This window comes from Entelurus aequoreus, linkage group LG07, assembly GCF_033978785.1.
Source record: "Entelurus aequoreus isolate RoL-2023_Sb linkage group LG07, RoL_Eaeq_v1.1, whole genome shotgun sequence".
Classification (NCBI taxonomy): domain Eukaryota; kingdom Metazoa; phylum Chordata; class Actinopteri; order Syngnathiformes; family Syngnathidae; genus Entelurus; species Entelurus aequoreus.
Window position 1 is genome coordinate 14121261 of NC_084737.1, and position 19122 is coordinate 14140382.

Sequence of the window (19122 nt, forward strand, 5' to 3'; positions counted from 1 at the left end):
ACCTTGGGCTTGTGTTGGATCAGTCCATGTCTGTGGAGGGTCTCTGTCGTCAACTGACCAAAAACTGTTTATATCATCTGAGAAATATTTGTAAAGTGAGAAATTTGTTGTCAAAATTGGATCTCGAAATGATCATTCACACGTTCATTTCGTCTCGCATTGACTATTGCAATTCTCTTTTCACTTCCTTCAACAAGTCAACGCTAAAGAAACTTTATAGACAGTACAAAATGCGACTGCCAGACTTTTGACCGGTGCACCCAGAACAGTCCATATCACCTCCATGTTATCCAGTCTTCATTGGCTTCCAGTCAAATTCCGCATTGAGTTGATTTTAGTCCTGTGTAAATAAGCCATATTTCCTCTCATGGCATCCCGTCATATTACCTGCGCCGTTTCCACGTTTAATCTTGCGATCTTAACACACGCGCTCACGTGACCCGCTGCATCCTATCGCGCTCTATATTATCCAGCGTTCTAAGATGGCTGCCAGGTGCGGTGGCTAAGCCTGGGGACATCCGAAGCCGGTGCCGACCATCAGGGCCGAGTTGCGACGATAGAGTGTGTCGATGTTAAGATATTAAGCCGAGTTGGCCAGGTCCCTAAGTCTTGGATGGCGAGCTGTAGATAGGCCTCGAGCCCGAGCCCAAGGATCTCCACCTCTCAACCCCTGAATTCCACCTGCTCTGGTCGGGCCGGTAAGCGGCTTTTAGCCGAACCCCTTGCCTCGCACCTCATTACTCTGCGGCCCTTTGCACTACCTCATACACACCCTGCCCATAAACTGAACTCTCACTACAAACTGCCATATCCACAACCCCAACCCGTGTGGCCGTATGAACTGTGAATGCGCATATGGACTGCGATCAGTCTCATATGACTCCTATGAACTTTAAGAACTTTTGATACTACCTGTTATGAATTACCTGAACTCTTAATCAATGAACTAAACCAACATTGTTGAGATTCCTTTCAGTTTTTTAGGGACCGAGTCCCTTTGGACTATACCGCCACCTCTTTGAGCTGTAATTTGACCCCCTTAACATGCTTCAAAACTCACCAAATTGGACACACACATCAGGACTGGCAAAAATTGCGATCTAATCAAAAAACCAAACCCAAAAACTCAAAATTGCGCTCTAGGAAGAAAACACAGATAAAACTGCCTGTAACTCCCAGTAGGAATGTCGTAGAGCCATGAAACAAAAACCTCTATGTAGGTCTCACTTAAACCTGTATTTCATACACTGACAACCCCCAGCAAAAATCAACAGGAAGTTTGCAATTCCCCCTTCAAAACAAAAGTTGTGTAAAAACAGTCACCTTTTTTCAAACATTATCTCCTTTGAGCGCGTTTGTCGTGTCGGCTTCAAATTATCACAGGAGAGAGATTAAACCCTTCTGATTAAAAGTTGATGAAAGAGTTTTAATTACTGCTCCGGTTTGGATTTTATGAGCCCTCAAAGTCGGTCCCGTCCATCGCTGCTTGCAGCTTTAATTTATTTTGTTTTGAATGGCCATTCCTATCAATGTCTGTCCACTATTTGTTGCACTGTACATATTTAAATAACACCAGTATCATTTAAAGCATTTAATTGTGTCTGTCCTACTCTCTCCGTGTCGTAATCTAGATTTCTGATTAGCCCAATATTGACAACTTATACTATACTAGCTAAAGTATCTGTTACTCCTGGCTTTCCGTGCGTTGCATGGTGGGGCCCCTCAGTACATCACTGACTTGTTATGCCCCTACTCTTCAGGGTCTTCAGGCCAGGGTCTTCTAAAGCACTGTTTTTCAACCACTGTGCCGCGGCACACTAATGTGCCGTGAGATACAGTCTGGTGTGCTGTGGGAGATTATCTAATTTCACCTATTTGGGTAAAACATTTTTTTTTTGCAAACCAGTAGTCATAGACTGCAAATGATGTGTTGATTGTCGGTGCTGTCTAGAGCTTGGCAGCGTAACCGTGTAATACTCTTCCATATCAGTAGGTGGCAACTGGTAGCTAATTGCTTTGTAGATGTCGGAAACAGCGGGAGGCAGGGTGAAGGTAAAAAGGTGTCTAATGCTTAAACCAAAAATAAACAAAAGTTGAGTGCCCCTAAGAAAAGGCATTGAAGCTTCGGGAAGGCTATGCAGAACGAAACTAAAACTCAACTGCCTACAAAGTAAACAAAAACAGAATGCTGGACGACAGCAAAGACTTACTGTGGAGCAAAGACGACGTCCACAATATACATCCGAACATGACATGACAATCAACAATGTCCCTACAAAGAAGGATAAAAACAACTGAAATATTCTTGATTGCTAAAACAAAGTAGATGCTGGAAATATCGCTCAAAGGAAGACATGAAACTGCTACAGCAAAATACCAAAAGAAGAGAAAAAGCCACCAAAATAGGAGCGCAAGACAAGAATTAAAACACTAGACACACCTACTTTGAGACAAGAGCTATAGTGATGCATGGTTGGTTATGGTTTAAAGTCATATCCAACAATTGCAACGACGACTTTTTACTGTCAACTGAGTTTCGTTTTTTAATGATTTCTGCTGGTGGTGTGCCTACGCATTCTCTCAACGCAAAAAATGTGCCTTGGCTCAAAAAAGGTTGAAAAACACTGTTCTAAAGATCCCAAAAAACTCGTTTTAAAACCTGTGGTGACCTGGCATTCCAGGCTATAGCTCCCAGACTCTGGAACAACTTGCACCAGTCCTTCCGTGATCTTGACTGTGTTGACACTTTTAAGAAACATTTGAAAACTTCTCTTTTTAGTAAAGCTTTTAGTTAATGCACCTTTTAACTATCATCCTAATTCCACTGGGTATCCTTTTTATGACGTTGCCCCTGTTGTTTTCATTGAATCGTTGATTTACTTCACCTATGTTTTGTACAGCGCTTTGTCATTTTATCTGTGAAAAGCGCTTTATAAATAAAATGTACTTACTTACTTACTTAGCTGTCTGGTACTAACCTGGACAGTACTACTACTTAGCATTAAGTTAAATTTCCTTTTCTATCATCTTTGTCATATTTCTTCTCTTTGCCATACTGGCACCCTTCTGTATTCTTAGAGTGTAATTGCAACGGCCACTCCAGCCAGTGTCACTTTGACATAGCCGTGTATTTGGCCACGGCCAACGTGAGCGGAGGAGTGTGTGACGACTGCCTGCACAACACCATGGGACGCAACTGTGAGACCTGCAAGCCTTTCTTCTATCAAGACCCCAGCAGGGACATCAGAGATCCGCAGGTTTGTGTTGGTGAGTCTTTTTCTTTTGTCTGTTATTTTTTTTTAATTTTTTTGCAAAGACACAGCATATTTTCTCTTTACATTCAGAAAATACTCTAAAGGACATGGATGTATGAGTTCCAAAGGACTGTGAGAGTCCACAGACTCTGCATGCTGAACATTATGTTTCCTTTGTAAAGGTCTAACAAAACTCCAATTATAAGAGGCTCTTATTAGTATTTGCTTGCATTGATAATTTATGTTTGAAATGTGGTGTTTGCAAGCACTTTGCAACCGAGCGCTTGTATTTATTTATTTAATTTAACGAAATAATCCCACACCTCAAAGAAACAGTTTTTTAAACGTATAAATCAATTATTTTTCAAATTATTATTATGAATAAATCAACAATCACATAAATATAAATCATAAAATTATTTATAAATGATTTTATTTCTAATCATTCAACCTACTGTGCAACCTAGAAAATTATTATAAATACATTTTATAAAAATATAGTTATTCATTTATTCATTGATTTAATAGTAGTAGGAGTACCGTATTTTTCGGACTATAAGTCGCAGTTTTTTTCATAGTTTGGCCGGTGGTGCGACTTATACTCAGGAGCGACTTATGTGTGAAATTATTAACACATTACCGTAAAATATCAAATAATATTATTTAGCTCATTCACGTAAGAGACTAGACGTATAAGATTTCATGGGATTTAGCGATTAGGAGTGACAGATTGTTTGGTAAACGTATAGCATGTTCTATATGTTATAGTTATTTGAATGACTCTTACCATAATATGTTACGTTAACATACCAGGCACGTTTTCAGTTGGTTATTTATGCCTCATATAACGTACACTTATTCAGCCTGTTGTTCACTATTCTTTATTTATTTTAAATTGCCTTTCAAATGTCTATTCTTGGTGTTGGCTTTTATCAAATACATTTCCCCAAAAAATGCGACTTATACTCCAGTGCGACTTATATATGTTTTTTTCCTTCTTTATAATGCATTTTCGGCCGGTGCAACTATACTCCGGAGCGACTTATACTCCGAAAAATACGTTAGTCATTTTATTTCAGACCCATGGCGATCCGTATCACAGAAGAAAAAACATACAATGATAAAACCCAAATAAAAGAAATACAAGCAGAAATCAAATCAATTAAAACTTGTATAAAAAAATACAAAATACAAAAAAAAGTAATAAACTAACATGCATATTATTTAATTTAAACAAATCTCAGACCATTTCCCTCGTCGTTGTATTCTTGTGAGACTTAACTTTGATTTTATTTTAATAAAGGAATGAAATAATCATATATAAATACAAAAACGTGAGATAACTTTTTTAAATAATAAAAACAAATTTAAGTAATTATTTAACCAACAAATGCTTTTATATTCAATTAAAAAATATCCTTTTATTTGTACTTTTATTGAACAAGTTCACAGCCAAAGTGTATGCAAGAATTTGTAGGGCGGAAAAAAATAAATACCGTATTTTTCGGAGTATAAGTCGCTCCCGGAGGATAAGTCGCACCGGCCGAAAATGCATAACAAAGAAGGAAAAAAACACATAACTCGCACTGGAGTATAAGTCGCATCTTTTGGGGAAATTTAATTGATAAAAGCCAACACCAAGAATAGACATTTGAAAGGCAATTTAAAATAAATAAAGAATAGTGAACAGGCTGAATAAGTGTACGTTATATGAGGCATAAATAACCAACTGAGAACGTGCCTGGTATGTTAACGTAACATATTATGGTAAGAGTCATTCAAATAACTATAACATATAGAACATGCTATACGTTTACCAAACAATCTGTCACTCCTAATCGCTAAATCCCATGAAATCTTATACGTCTAGTCTCTTACGTGAATGAGATAAATAATATTATTTGATATTTTACGGTAATGTGTTAATAATTTCACACATAAGTCGCTCCTGAGTATAAGTCGCACCAAACTATGAAAAAAACTGCGACTTATAGTCCGAAAAATACGGTGAATGAAAAGTTTTAAAATGATCTCATCTTCTTCTAGCACAAGTTAGCAACGTTAAATCAAGCTACCAAAATAAAAGAAATTACTCTAAAAATCAGATTGATTTTTGTGTCTTCCAGCCTGCGACTGCGACCCGGTGGGTTCTCTGGAGGGAGGGGTGTGTGACGGCCACACGGATCCAGACATGGGCATGATCTCTGGACAGTGTCGCTGCAAAGCCAACGTCAAAGGCTTGCGCTGCGACGACTGCAAGGAAGGTTACTACGGACTCAGCCACAACGACCCACTGGGTTGTCAGCGTACGTATTATACACTGAATATACAGTCGTGGTCAAAAGTTGACATACACTTGTAAAGAACATAATGTCATGGCTGTCTTGAGTTTCCAATCATTTCTACAACTCTTATTTTTTGTGATAGAGTGATTGGAGCACATACTTGTTGGTCACAAAAAACATTCATGAAGTTTGGTTCTTTTATGAATTTATTATGGCTCTACTGAAAATGTGAGCAAATCTGCTGGGTCAAAAGTATACATACAGCAATGTTAATATTTGCTTACATGTCCCTTGGCAAGTTTCACTGCAATGAGGCGCTTTTGGTAGCCATCCACAAGCTTCTGGTTTAATTTTTGACCACTCCTCTTGACAGAATTGGTGCAGTTCAGCTACATTTGTTGGTTTTCTGACATGACAAACCAGGTTAGAATTAAGGTTTTAGAATGGCCTTCCCAAAGTCCTGACTTAAACGTGTGGACAATGCTGAAGAAACAAGTCCATAGATAGATAGATAGATAGATAGATAGATAGATAGATAGATAGATAGATAGATAGATAGATAGATAGATAGATAGATAGATAGATAGTACTTTATTGATTCCTTTTTCCTGAGGGAACTCTCCTGAAGGAATCAATAAAGTACAATTCTAACCTGATTTAGCCATTCCTTTACCACTTTTGACGTGTGTTTGGGGTCATTGTCCTGTTGGAACACCCAACTGCGCCCAAGACCCAACCTCTGGGCTGATTTTAGGTTGTCCTGAAGAATTTGGAGGTAATCCTCCTTTTTCATTGTCCCATTTACTCTCTGTAAAGCCCCAGTTCCGTTGACAGCATAACAGGCCCAGAGCATAATACTACCACCACCAGGCTTGACGGTAGGAATGGTGTTCCTGGGATTAAAGGCCTCACCTTTTCTCCTCCAAACATTATGCTGGGTATTGTGGCCAAACAGCTCAATTTTTGTTTCATCTGACCACAGAACTTTCCTCCAGAAGGTCTTATCTTTGTCCATGTGATGTATGACGACTGTATGTATATGTACACAAAGTACATATAGAGTAAATGGTAAATGGGTTATACTTGTACAGCACTTTTTCTACCTTCAAGGTACTCAAAGAGCTTTGACACTATTTCCACATTCACACACACATTCACACACTGATGGCTGCCATGCAAGACCCTAACCACGGCACATCAGGAGCAAGGGTGAAGGGTCTTGCTCAAAGACACCCCGGACGTGACTTGAATGGCAGAAGCTGGGGATCAAACCAGGAACCCTCAAGGTGCTGGCACGGCCGCTCTCCCAACCGAGCCACGCCGTCCCGACTTTTTCTTAAGACATTGACATAGTACTGAAAAGGCACACTTCTGGCATACAATGCATTGTGGGTAAACAACACAACCCATCCATCCATCCATCCATCTTCTTCCGCTTATCTGAGGTCGGGTCGCGGGGGACTTTCCTCTCCCCAGCCACATCGTCCAGCTCTTCCCGGGGGATCCCGAGGTGTTCCCGGGAGACATAGTCTTCCCAACGTGTCCTGGGTCTTCCTCGTGGCCTCCTATCGGTCGGACGTGCCCTAAACACCTCCTTAGGGAGGCGTTCGGGTGGCATCCTGACCAGATGCTCGAACCACCTCATCTGGCTCCTCTCGATGTGGAGGAGCAGCGGCTTTACTTTGAGCTGGCAGAGCTTCTCACCCTATCTCTAAGGGAGAGCCCCGCCACCAGGCGGAGGAAACTCATCTGGGCCACTTGTACCCGTGATCTTGTCCTTGCGGTCATAGCCCAAAGCTCATGACCATAGGTGAGGATGGGAACGTAGATCGACCGGTAAATTGAGAGCTTTGCCTTCCGGCTCAGCTCCTTCTTCACCACAACGGATCGATACAGCGTCCGCATTACTGAAGACGCCGCACCGATCCGCCTGTCGATCTCACGATCCACTCTTCCCTCACTCGTGAACAAGACTCCGAGGTACTTGAACTCCTCCACTTGGGGCAGGGTCTCCTCCCCAACCCTTTTCCGGGCGAGAACCATGAACTCGGACTTGGAGGTGCTGATTCTCATCCCAGTCGCTTCACACTCGGCTGCGAACCGATCCAGTGAGAGCTGAAGATCCTGGCCAGATGAAGCCATCAGGACCACATCATCTGCAAAAAGCAGAGACCTAATCCTGCAGCCACCAAACCGGATCTCCTCAACGCCTTGACTGCACCGATTCTGTTCATAACAACACAACCCCTTCCTTCCATTTTGTCATTTTGTGTCCACCAGCTTGCAACTGTGACCCTCGTGGCATCATCATGATGGGCGCGCCATGCGATCAGATCAGCGGTGACTGCTCCTGTAAAAGATACGTCACAGGCCGTTACTGCGACCAGTGTCTGGTTTGTAGCATTCCTCTTCATGTTTCTTCCTTGTCGTAAATCCCTTTCAAAATCTTGTTCAAATGTGTTCATCTCTTCATTTCCAGCCTGAATTCTGGGGCCTGAGCAACGACCTGGGTGGCTGTAGAACATGTGACTGTGACATTGGTGGAGCGGTCAACAACAAGTACGTGACTTGGGTAACAATGACACAGAATGACTGACTACGTAATGCAGAATAATTAGAAAAACTAAATATCAGGATGGAGGCCAGCAGCTACAAGTCTTAGGTCTCAGTCTCAGGCTGAGTTTCAATTCGCTCACTACTGTACTCACACTTCAATAAGTATACTGTGTACACCACTTAGTTCCTGAGTATCTGAATTTGGAGCATGTATTGCTGTCCCAGATCCATTACTGCCGCTGTACACTTAACGTAAATGACCATCACAATATTTACACCCTTCCTCTTCTTCTTCTTGAATTCAAATTAGTTTGTCGCATCCCTTCTGCTACCTAGTCAAAATGGTGACGGGGCTGGGAAGTGTCAATCACAAAAAAAAAAATCACCATTTTGATTACAGTGTGAACACATTTAAGTGTGTTAAAGGCCTACTGAAATGAGATTTTCTTATTCAAACGGGGATAGCAGATCCATTCTATGTGTCATACTTGATCTTTTCGCGATATTGCCATATTTTTGCTGAAAGGATTTAGTAGAGAACATCTACGATAAAGTTCGCAACTTTTGGTCGCTGATGAAAAAGCCTTGCCTGTACCGGAAGTAGCGTGACGTCACAGGTTGTGGAGCTCCTCACATCTGCACATTGTTTACAATCATGGCCACCAGCAGCGAGAGCGATTCGGACCGAGAAAGCGACGATTTCCCCATTAATTTGAGCGAGGATGAAAGATTCGTGGATGAGGAAAGTGAGAGTGAAGGACTAGAGGGCAGTGGAAGCGATTCAGATAGGGAAGATGCTGTGAGAGGCGGGTGGGACCTGATATTCAGCTGGGAATGACTAAAACAGTAAATAAACACAAGACATAGCCACAACACAACCAGGCTTATATTTAATATGCCACAAATTAATCCGCATAACAAACACCTCCCCCCTCCCATCCATATAACCCTCCAATACAAATCAAACACCCGCACAACACACTCAATCCCACAGCCCAAAGTACCGTTCACCTCCCCAAAGTTCATACAGCACATGTATTTCCCCAAAGTTACGTACGTGACATGCACATAGCGGCACGCACGTACGGGCAAGCGATCAAATGTTTGGAAGCCGCAGCTGCGTACTCACGGTAGCGCGTATCCAACTCAAAGTCCTCCTGGTAAGAGTCTCTGTTGTCCCATCGCCACAAGCATGCGTATCCAACTCAAAGTCCTCCTGGTAAGAGTCTATGTTGTCCCAGTTCTCCACAGGCCAATGGTAAAGCTTGACTGTCATCGTTCGGGAATGTAAACAATGAAACACCGGCTACGACGTAGCCGCTACGTGTTTGTGTTGCTGCAGCCGGCCGCTAATACACCGCTTCCCACCTACAGCTTTCTTCTTTGTTATCTCCATTGAGACTTTTGTGATTTAGGGCTATATAAATAAACATTGATTAATTGATTGATTGTTCATTACACAAATTGCAAAAGATTCACCAACACAGATGTCCAGAATACTGTGGAATTTTGCGATGAAAACAGACGACTTAATAGCTGGCCACAATGCTGTCCCAAAATGTCCGCTACAATCCGTGACGTCACGCGCAAACGTCATCATACCGAGACGTTTTCAGCAGGATATTTTGCGGGAAATTTAAAATTGCACTTTATAAGTTAACCCGGCCGTATTGGCATGTGTTGCAATGTTAAGATTTCATCATTGATATAGGCAAGGCAAGGCAAGGCAACTTTATTTGTATAGCGCTTTTCATACACAAGGCAGACTCAAAGTGCTTCACAGACAACAAAGTGAAATGAAAGAAAATAAAAGCAAAATTAAAATGCAGACAATAAAAATAAAAACAGTGCAGACGTTAAAAGTTAAAAGATTAAAAGATTTAGCTGAAAGCTAAGGTGAACATAAAAGTCTTCAGTCTAGTTTTAAAAGTAGTCAGAGTTGGGGAGAGTCTGACATCTTCAGGAAGTTTATTCCAGCTATGTGTTGCATAGTGACTGAATGATGATCTCCCTTGATTTGAGTTTACTCTTGGAACCGCTAACAGATTGGTCTCAGAAGATCTTAGTGATCTAGAGGGCGTATATAGTGGGAGCATATCAGTGATATACTTGGGCCCTAGACCATGTAGTGATTTATATGTGAGCAGGAGGATTTTGAAATCTATTCTCTGATGTACAGGGAGCCAATGTAAGGATTTAAGAATTGGTGTAATGTGCTCACATTTTTTGGTCTTTGTTAGAACTCTAGCAGCAGCGTTCTGAACAAGCTGTAGCTGCCTGACAGTTTTTTTGGGAAGACCTGCAAGGAGACCATTACAATAGTCTAGCCTACTGGTAATAAAGGCATGTACAAGTTTTTCTAAGTCTTGAGCTGACATGAGCCCTCTAAGTCTTTTTACATTTTTGAGGTGATATATATATATATATAAACTATCAGACTGCGCGGTCGGTAGTAGTGGGTTTCAGTAGGCCTTTAAGTGTTAGTGCACAAGTGTGCACTCAAAATACTGAGTGTGAGTGCCCAAGTATGCACTCAAAACTGTGAGTATACAAGTATGCACTCAAAAGACTTAGTGTGAGTACCCAAGTATGCACTCAAAAGACTTAGTGTGATTATCGAAGTATGCACTATTTCCACATTCACCCATTCACACACACATTCACACACTGATGGCGGGAGCTGCCATGCAAGGCGCTAACCACGACCCATCAGGAGCAAGGGTGAAGTGTCTTGTTTAAGGACACAATGGGTGTGACTAGGTTGGTAGAAGGTGGGGATCGAACCAGGAACCCTCAGGTTGCTGGCAAGGCCACTCTCCCAACCTGCGCCACGTTCTTTTCCACGATTGTTCTTCTGGAAAATGTATTACTAATATCAATACTAAATGAGGCAAGTCCTGAAGGAATTGCGTGTGAATGCTTCAATGCTGAAGTTGAACTGAAATCCTGGAATTTTTTTTAGAATTGTTGAAGTACAACACACAATTCCCAAACAGGCTGAACTAGGGATGTCCGATAATATCGGCCTGCCGATATTATCGGCCTATAAATGCGTTAAAATGTAATATCGGAAATTATCTGTATCGTTTTTTTATTATAGGTATCGGTTTTTTGTTTTTTTGTTTTTTATTTTTTATTTTTTTTATTAAATCAACATAAAAAACACAAGATACACTTACAATTAGTGCACCAACCCAAAAAACCTTCCTCCCCCATTTACACTCATTCACACTCATTCACACAAAAGGGTTGTTTCTTTCTGTTATTAATATTCTGGTTCCTACATTATATATCAATATATATCAATACAGTCTGCAAGGGATACAGTCCGTAAGCACACATGATTGTGCGTGCTGCTGGTCCACTAATAGTACTAACCTTTAACAGTTAATTTGACTAATTTTCATTAATTACTAGTTTCAATGTAACTGTTTTCATATTGTTTTACTTTCTTTTTTATTCAAGAAATTTTTTTAATTTATTTATCTTATTTTATTTTATAAATTTTTTTAAAAAGTACCTTATCTTCACCATACCTGGTTGTCCAAATTAGGCATAATAATGTGTTAATTCCACGACTGTATATATCGATATCGGTTGATATCGGTATCGGTAATTAAAGAGTTGGACAATATCGGAATATCGGATATCGGCAAAAAGCCATTATCGGACATCCCTAGGCTGAACATTTTGAAGTTGGAACAGTTTGAATCAGATGGAAAAATGTGGGAGTTGTGGAACTTTGAAGAATGTCCCATTGATTTCCCATTTTCTGGAAAAGTGGGAATTTTTTGGAAAATGGTAAAAAACTTGAATGGTCTGAATGAGTTGAAATGGTTGGTGTTGGAATTTTTCAAATGTTGAAGCAGTAACAAGTTGAATTGAGAAATGGTATCACGTAATTCATGGAATTTCCGGAAAACCGGGAATTTTTTCCAGTTCAAAAAACAACTTTGTTTTTTGTCCTGATTAAGAGGAATGTTTTGACGGTGGAACGGTTGAAGTGGGTTGAAAATTGTGGGAGGAGTCGTCGCCAGAAAAAAGGGTGGAAATAGGGCTTTGGAAAACCAGGAATTTTGGAAAATCCTGGAATTTTTTTGAACTTGGAAAAAAGGTAGTTTGAGTTTCCAGAATGGTGGAATGTGTTGAAGGTGCAATCGTTTGAATCAGTTAAAAAAAATGTGGAAATGGTGGAAGTTTGAAAAATGGCCAATTCATTTTGAATGGGAAAAATGTCCCGGAAAACCTGGAATTCTGGGAAATCTGGGAATTTTTGCAATTTGTCAAGGGAAAGACCGCGATTCCCAAATAGGCTGAAGTTGGAACGCTTTGAATCGGGTGAAAAATGTGGAAGGTAGAGCGTGCCAAAATCTGGAGAAGAAGAAGAAGTCGAAGTTGAACCATATGTGTGAATGCTTTGGAGCAACTATTGTGTCTTAGTTATTAATCTTTTGGTGTTAAAATAAGAGTAAAATAAAGGAAACAGTGCAGTCAGAAGAAAAGAGTCAAAATAAGAAAAGGACTGAATTGACGTTGTCGTCTTGTTTGTTTTCTAAGATGTATGATGGACAACGGACAGTGTGAGTGCAGAAGGCATCTGATTGGTCGACAATGCTCTGATGTGCAGTCCGGTTATTTCTGCGCTCCGCTGGACTTCTACAAATACGAGGCCGAAGGGGCCACTGGACACTCGCCCACTGATGCTTCACTCCCGGTAAGCAAACTTTTCATTCCCCAGAAAGTTAGTCATAAACTTCCTTCATTTTGTCATCTTGTACCTAAACTTCCTTATCTTTGGCCTTCGGATAATAGGCTTTGATTTGTCTTCATATGGTTGAATCTTGTGTGTGTGTGTGTGTGTGTGTGTGTGTGTGTGTGTGTGTGTGTGTGTGTGTGTGTGTGTGTGTGTGTGTGTGTGTGTGTGTGTGTGTGTGTGTGTGTTCTTGTATTTCAACCCTTCTTGAGACATCAACAACTTGGGACCAAAATCATGGTCCCAATACAGAAAACCATTGCATCTAATAAAGAGCCAAATACTAGAGTCTGTGAACATTGCTCCAAAGTCGGGATTTTTTTGTTGATTTAATGTGCATACAAAAGTAAACATTGACAGGTGCAAAGGCAGCAATATATGATAAAACAATTGACTGTGTTGGTTTTAAAAGTTCTCCCCCTCTGGTCAACATACGAAATAACAAGTGTGTGTAAAAAATCTTAAGCGCTCCCCCTCTGGCCAACATATGTAATAACAAGTGTGTGTAAGAAATTGAAATGCGCCTCTTTTGGCAAAAATGTATAAAAAATAAATAAATATGTATATAGAGACATACTGTAATAACTTGAAGTAAATAATGAAGATTAAAATCCAATTACAAACAAAACATTCAACAAAAAATAAATGAACTAAAAGCAGTCTTATTCTCACAATGTGTCGACTTTTTTCCTATAAAATTGGGAACAATTTCTCATATTGTTTCTGTAATATTGCAATCTTTTTTGGTATAATTATTACTTTTTTATGTAAAATTATTACTTTTTAATGCAAAATGGTGACATTTGTCATGTAAAATTCGGACTTTTATCACAATATGGCCCAATTTTTTTGTTGTTCTTGTAAAATAGTGACGATTTTTGAGTAAAATGATGACTTTTGTCATCATTTTGCCAAGTAAAATTCCAATTATTATTATAATATTGCCAAAATAGTAAAGTTTTCTTATAAAATTGTGACTTTTGTCGAGTAAAAATGTGACTCTTTTCATAAAATTGCCAAAAATGTAAGCTTTTCTTGTAAAATTGTGACTGTTATTGAGTAAAATTCCAACTTGTATCATAATATTGCACAAATGTTCAGTTTCTGTTGTAAAATTTTGACCTGCGTTGATTAAAATGACGACTTTTGTTATAATACCGCCAAAATTCTACGTTTTTCTTGTGAAATTGTGACCTTTTTCTGGTGAAATTCCAACTCATTTTTCACAACAAGCTTTTTTATATTTGCATAGTTTGTATATATTATTAATGTTGTAAATACACATCTTTATGTATCTAGAAAGGGTGGTCCTAAAGAGGGAGGCTTTTTTACTCAGGTCTCAAGAAGGTAACAAATACAAGAGTGTGTGTGTGTGTGTGTGTGTGTGTGTGTGTGTGTGTGTGTGTGTGTGTGTGTGTGTGTGTGTGTGTGTGTGTGTGTGTGTGTGTGTGTGTGTGTGTGTTAGCGTGTGTGTGTGTGTGTGTGTGTGTGTGTGTGTGTGTGTGTGTGTGTGTGTGTGTGTGTGTGTGTGTGTGTGTGTGTGTGTATAAATTGTGCGTCCGGGCTGAAGTTATGGCTGAAATAACTGATAGACTCCACCAAGTCTTTCTTTATTGTCGGCCATCAACACTAAATCCTTTGACATTTGTAACAGTTACCTTTTGTTTATTGTGTCTTTTGTCTTAAAACACAGTTCTTTAATGACAAAGCTTCTCACTTTTTTGCATTTCCTAGTGTAAAAAGAAAGCTAACCACTGTTAGTATTTAAGTATTCTTTTGTCACCTTCTTTTAGTAAAGACTTCGTATTTTCAGAAATGCTTTATTTATAAAGTAATGCTGGTCAAATGTTTAATGATACCACCCCTAAAGACATGCAACTGCATTATTTACCACAAATAGATTGGTAAAAGTCCTGTCTTGCTCTCCTCTCAGAGTAAAGTTCGTCCTCAGGCAGAGACGGACTGCGTCCAACATCTCAGCAACCAGCTGAGACGACACAAGCGTCACCGCCGCATCAACAACCCCCAGCAGCACCGAGCGGCACTGAGGCGAATACGTCAGCTTCAGCAGACGGTAGACTCACAATATTTATTTTCCTCCATGTGCTGCGTACGGCGGGGGAAGGAGACGACACCACGGCAGGAATCAGTTGAATAGGTTTATTGAACTTGATGAATAGGTGGGATGTGTATGCTACTTTAAGTGATAGGTGCAAAACGATGTGTAGAATTAACCATGTGAATGTTACCAGAGTTTGTTGTACGTGCGTGTTGGATGAATCCTTCGTCAGACCAAAGAGGCAAGGCGAAAAGGCAGTCTGTGGGCAGGCAAGCGTTCGGGGCTGGAGAGAAGCAACAAGGTCCGTGTCCAAGCAGGGGTCCAGTATCGACGGAGGCAGTCCAGAATCCAGAGGGAAGTCGAGGCACACAGCTCGATTACGGGGTACAGGGGAGGCACTGCGGGGAACACAAAGGACATAAGACACGGGAACAGGGAAGGCACAGAGAGAGAGCAAGTACGCGGGAGGGAAGCCAGAGACGGGATGCTTACTACGGGGAGTGAACTACGTTCCGGCACTGGATCTTCGGGTCCACAGGTCTTTATGCTATCTGTCTTCATTAGTCCCAGGTGCTGATTACTGATTGCCTGCAGCTTTGCCAGCGCGTGGCCGCAATGCGGATGTGCTAGCCGAGCTTGCAGCAGAAGGCATGAGGGATTGCGCATGTGCTGTGACAATGGATTGAGGATTCATCAAGTAGATTTTCAGTTTACTCACATTTCCTCCGGTGTACAGTTTTTTTGGGTGATTTCCCTCCGTGCGATGCGATGTTACCGGCTGTCTGTCTGTTTGTTAGCAACATAACCCAAACAGTTATTGATGGATTTTGATGAATTTTTCAGGAAATTGTCCAAAAAAACACTTCTTCGTATCTACTACGAATACACTTTACTTCCTGCTTAAGGCGCTCGCCCCCCCCCCCCCCCCCTCCCTCCCCCTCCTCCCACCTTGTTGGCACCGTGCTATGCAGTGGATTCTGGGAAATTTTGTTTATTTTCAGACCCGGCCAACGCAAAAGCGCCAGAAAAAAACTACACACCAAGTTTTTGTTTAATACCGTCACATGTCATGGCATTGTTGTTAAGACTTTGAAACCGCAATAATAATAATAATAATAATTATAGATTTTATTTGTAAAAAGCACTTTACATTGAGTAAACAACCTCAAAGTGCTACTGTGTATTAAAATTAATTTAAATAAAAAGATAATAAAAAATAAATACAAATAAAAACGCCAAATAGCTAGAACTAGTATGCATATATCTAAAAAAATGCTTTTTTTAAAAGAAGGGTTTTTAAGCCTTTTTTAAAAGCATCCACAGTCTGTGGTGCCCTCAGGTGGTTAGGGAGAGCGTTCCACAGATTGGGAGCGGCGGCGCAGAAAGCCCGGTCTCCCATTGTTCGTAGCTTGGTCCTCAGAGGTTGGAGGAAGTTAGCCTGTCCGTAGCGGAGGTGTCGTGTGGAGGATTAGGGGGCGAGTAGTTCTTTAAGGTAGAGGGGGGCATTTCCATGGAGGCACTGGTGGGTTAGTAGGGAGACTTTGAATTCAATCCTGAGTGGAACAGGAAGCCAGTGAAGGGATTTGAGAGTTGGTGTGATATGGTCGTATTTCCGCACTATCATCAGGATCCTAGCAGCACTATTCTGTATGTATTGCAGCTTCTGGATGTTCTTGCTGGGGATCCCGACAAGAAGTGCGTTGCAGTAGTTTAGCAATACCACGGTGTCCGCAATACCGTCACAGCCCTACAGAGCACGCCTGCTGCTTTTGAGACTTGCATTGATGATAATCACTTCTTCCTTATTCCATTTCTGACATTTCCTGAAAGTTTCATCCAAATCTGTCCATAACATTTTGTGCAACGTTGCTAACGAACAAACTAAATAACAGATGCCTTTGAATACATGGTGGAGATAATGACTTATTATTCTGGTTCGTTGTCGATGTAGAAAGGTTGATCCGACAATTTTGTGTGTCTTTTCCAAGCCGGACGTGAGAATCGTTCACCGAGAGATCACCCTGAGTCACACAGTCACGTGGACCGGTCCTGGTTTTGCTCGAGTGAAGGACAGCGCTGGTCTGGTGTTCACCATTGACAACATCCCCTACGCTATGGAATACGACATCTTGATCCGCTATGAACCCGAGGTCTGTACGCATAACTCATCATCTTGTGAGCGTTTATTTTTTTTCAACTGAATGTTTCTTGTGTAGTCGACAGAGGACTGGGAGGCCATCGTTAGCATAACGTCTGTCAACCTTCCTTCCAGTCTGCGCTGTGGAAATCTTCTTCCCACTGAGCAGCTCTACACCGTCACCTTGCCGCACAGCAACAGGTAACAACACACAATACAACAAACCATCACCTTCAACCTGATCTAGTATTTTTACTAATATGAAGTGTGTACTTCCTATTCTTTTTGTATTTTCAAGCTCCAATTATTAGAGATGTCCGATTTTAAAATGTAATATCGGAAATGATCGGTATCGGGTTTTTTTATTATCAGTATCGTTTTTTTGTTGTTGTTTTTTTTATTTTTTATTAAATCAACATAAAAAACATAAGATACACTTACAATTATTTTACTTTCTTTTTTATTCAAAAAAATGTTTTTTAATTAATTAATTTTATTTTATTGTATTAATTTTTAAAAAAAAGACCTTATCTTCACCATACCTGGTTGTCCAAATTAGGCATAATAATGTGTTAATTCCACAACTGTATATATCGGTATCGGTTGATATCGGTATCGGTAATTAAGAGTTGGACAATATCGGAATATCGGATATCGGCAAAAAAGCCATTATTGGACATCCCTACCAATTATACTTTCCTAATATGCAACAATGAAAAATGCACACTCACAGTTCCTTAACTAGCTTTTAAAAATGTGGACTGGATGTCAGTTTCAACTGTCTGTTTGGGGAAGGTATTTTTTTTGGATATCCAAAACCCAAAAGCAGTGAAATTGGCACGTTGTGTAAATGGTAAATAAAAACAGAATACAATGATTTGAAAATTATTTTCAACTTATATTCAATTGAATAGACTGCAAAGACAAGATATTTAATGTTCACACTGAGAAACTTTTTTTTTATTTGCAAATAATCATTACTTTAGAATTTAATGGCAGCAACACAATGCAAAACAGTTGGCACCGGGGCATTTTTACCACTGTGTTACATGGCCTTTCCTTTTAACAACTGAGGAGACACATTTTTTGAAGCGTTTCAGGTGGATTTCGTTTCCATTCTTGCTTGATGTACAGCTTAAGTTGAGGTCTCTGTTGTGGTATTTTAGGCTTCATATTGCACCGCACATTTTCAATGGTCTGGACTACAGGCAGGCCAGTCTAGTATCCGCACTCTTTTACTACGAAGCCATGTTGATGTAACACATGCAGAATGTGGCTTGGCATTGTCTTGCTGAAATAAGCAGGGGCGTCCATGAGAAAGACTTTGCTTGGATGGCAACATATGTTGCTCCAAAACCTGTATGTACGTTCAGCATTAATGGTGCCTTCACAGATGTGTAAGTTACCCATGCCTTGGGCACTAATACACCCCCATACCATCACAGATGCTGGTTTTTCAACTTTGCACCTACAATAATCCGGCTGGTACTTTTCCTCTTTGGTCCGGAGGACACGACGTCCACAGTTTCCAAAAACAATTTGAAATGCGGACTCGTCAGACCACAGAACACTTTTCCACTTTGCATCAGTCCATCTTCGATGAGCTCAGGCCCAGAGAAGCCGGTGGAGTTTCTGGGTGTTGTTGATAAATGGCTTTGGCTTTGTATAGTAGAGTTTTAACTTGCACTTACAGATGTAGCAACCAACTGTAGTTACTGACAGTGGTTTTCTGAAGTGTACCTGAGCCCATGTAGTGATATCCTTTACACACTGATGTCGCTTTTTGACGCAGTACCGCCTGAGGGATCGAAAGTTACGTGCAGTGATTTCTCCAGATACTCTGAACCTTTTGATGATATTACGGACCATAGACGGTGAAATTTCTAAATTCCTTGCAATAGCTGGTTGACAAATGTTGTTCTTAAACTGTTGGACAATTTGCTCAGGCATTTGTTGACAAAGTGGTGACCCTCGCCCCATCCTTGTTTGTGAATGACTGAGCATTTCATGGAATCTACTTTTATACCCAATCATGGCACCCACCTGTTCCCAATTAGCCTGTTCACCTGTGGGATGTT

The 19122-nt window shown here is 40.5% G+C and overlaps 1 protein-coding gene across 2 annotated transcripts in view; it reads left to right on the plus strand.

The window, feature by feature from the left end:
• lamb2l (laminin, beta 2-like) overlaps positions 1 to 19122 on the plus strand; it is a 147240-nt gene that overhangs the window by 90742 nt on the left and 37376 nt on the right. For both annotated transcript variants that reach the window (XM_062052625.1, XM_062052626.1), the window contains exons 10-17: positions 3079 to 3267; positions 5381 to 5560; positions 7820 to 7932; positions 8019 to 8098; positions 12653 to 12809; positions 14782 to 14922; positions 16896 to 17057; positions 17124 to 17245. In XM_062052625.1, coding sequence (XP_061908609.1) covers positions 3079 to 3267; positions 5381 to 5560; positions 7820 to 7932; positions 8019 to 8098; positions 12653 to 12809; positions 14782 to 14922; positions 16896 to 17057; positions 17124 to 17245 — 1144 coding nt within the window. The remainder of the gene's footprint in view (positions 1 to 3078; positions 3268 to 5380; positions 5561 to 7819; positions 7933 to 8018; positions 8099 to 12652; positions 12810 to 14781; positions 14923 to 16895; positions 17058 to 17123; positions 17246 to 19122) is intronic.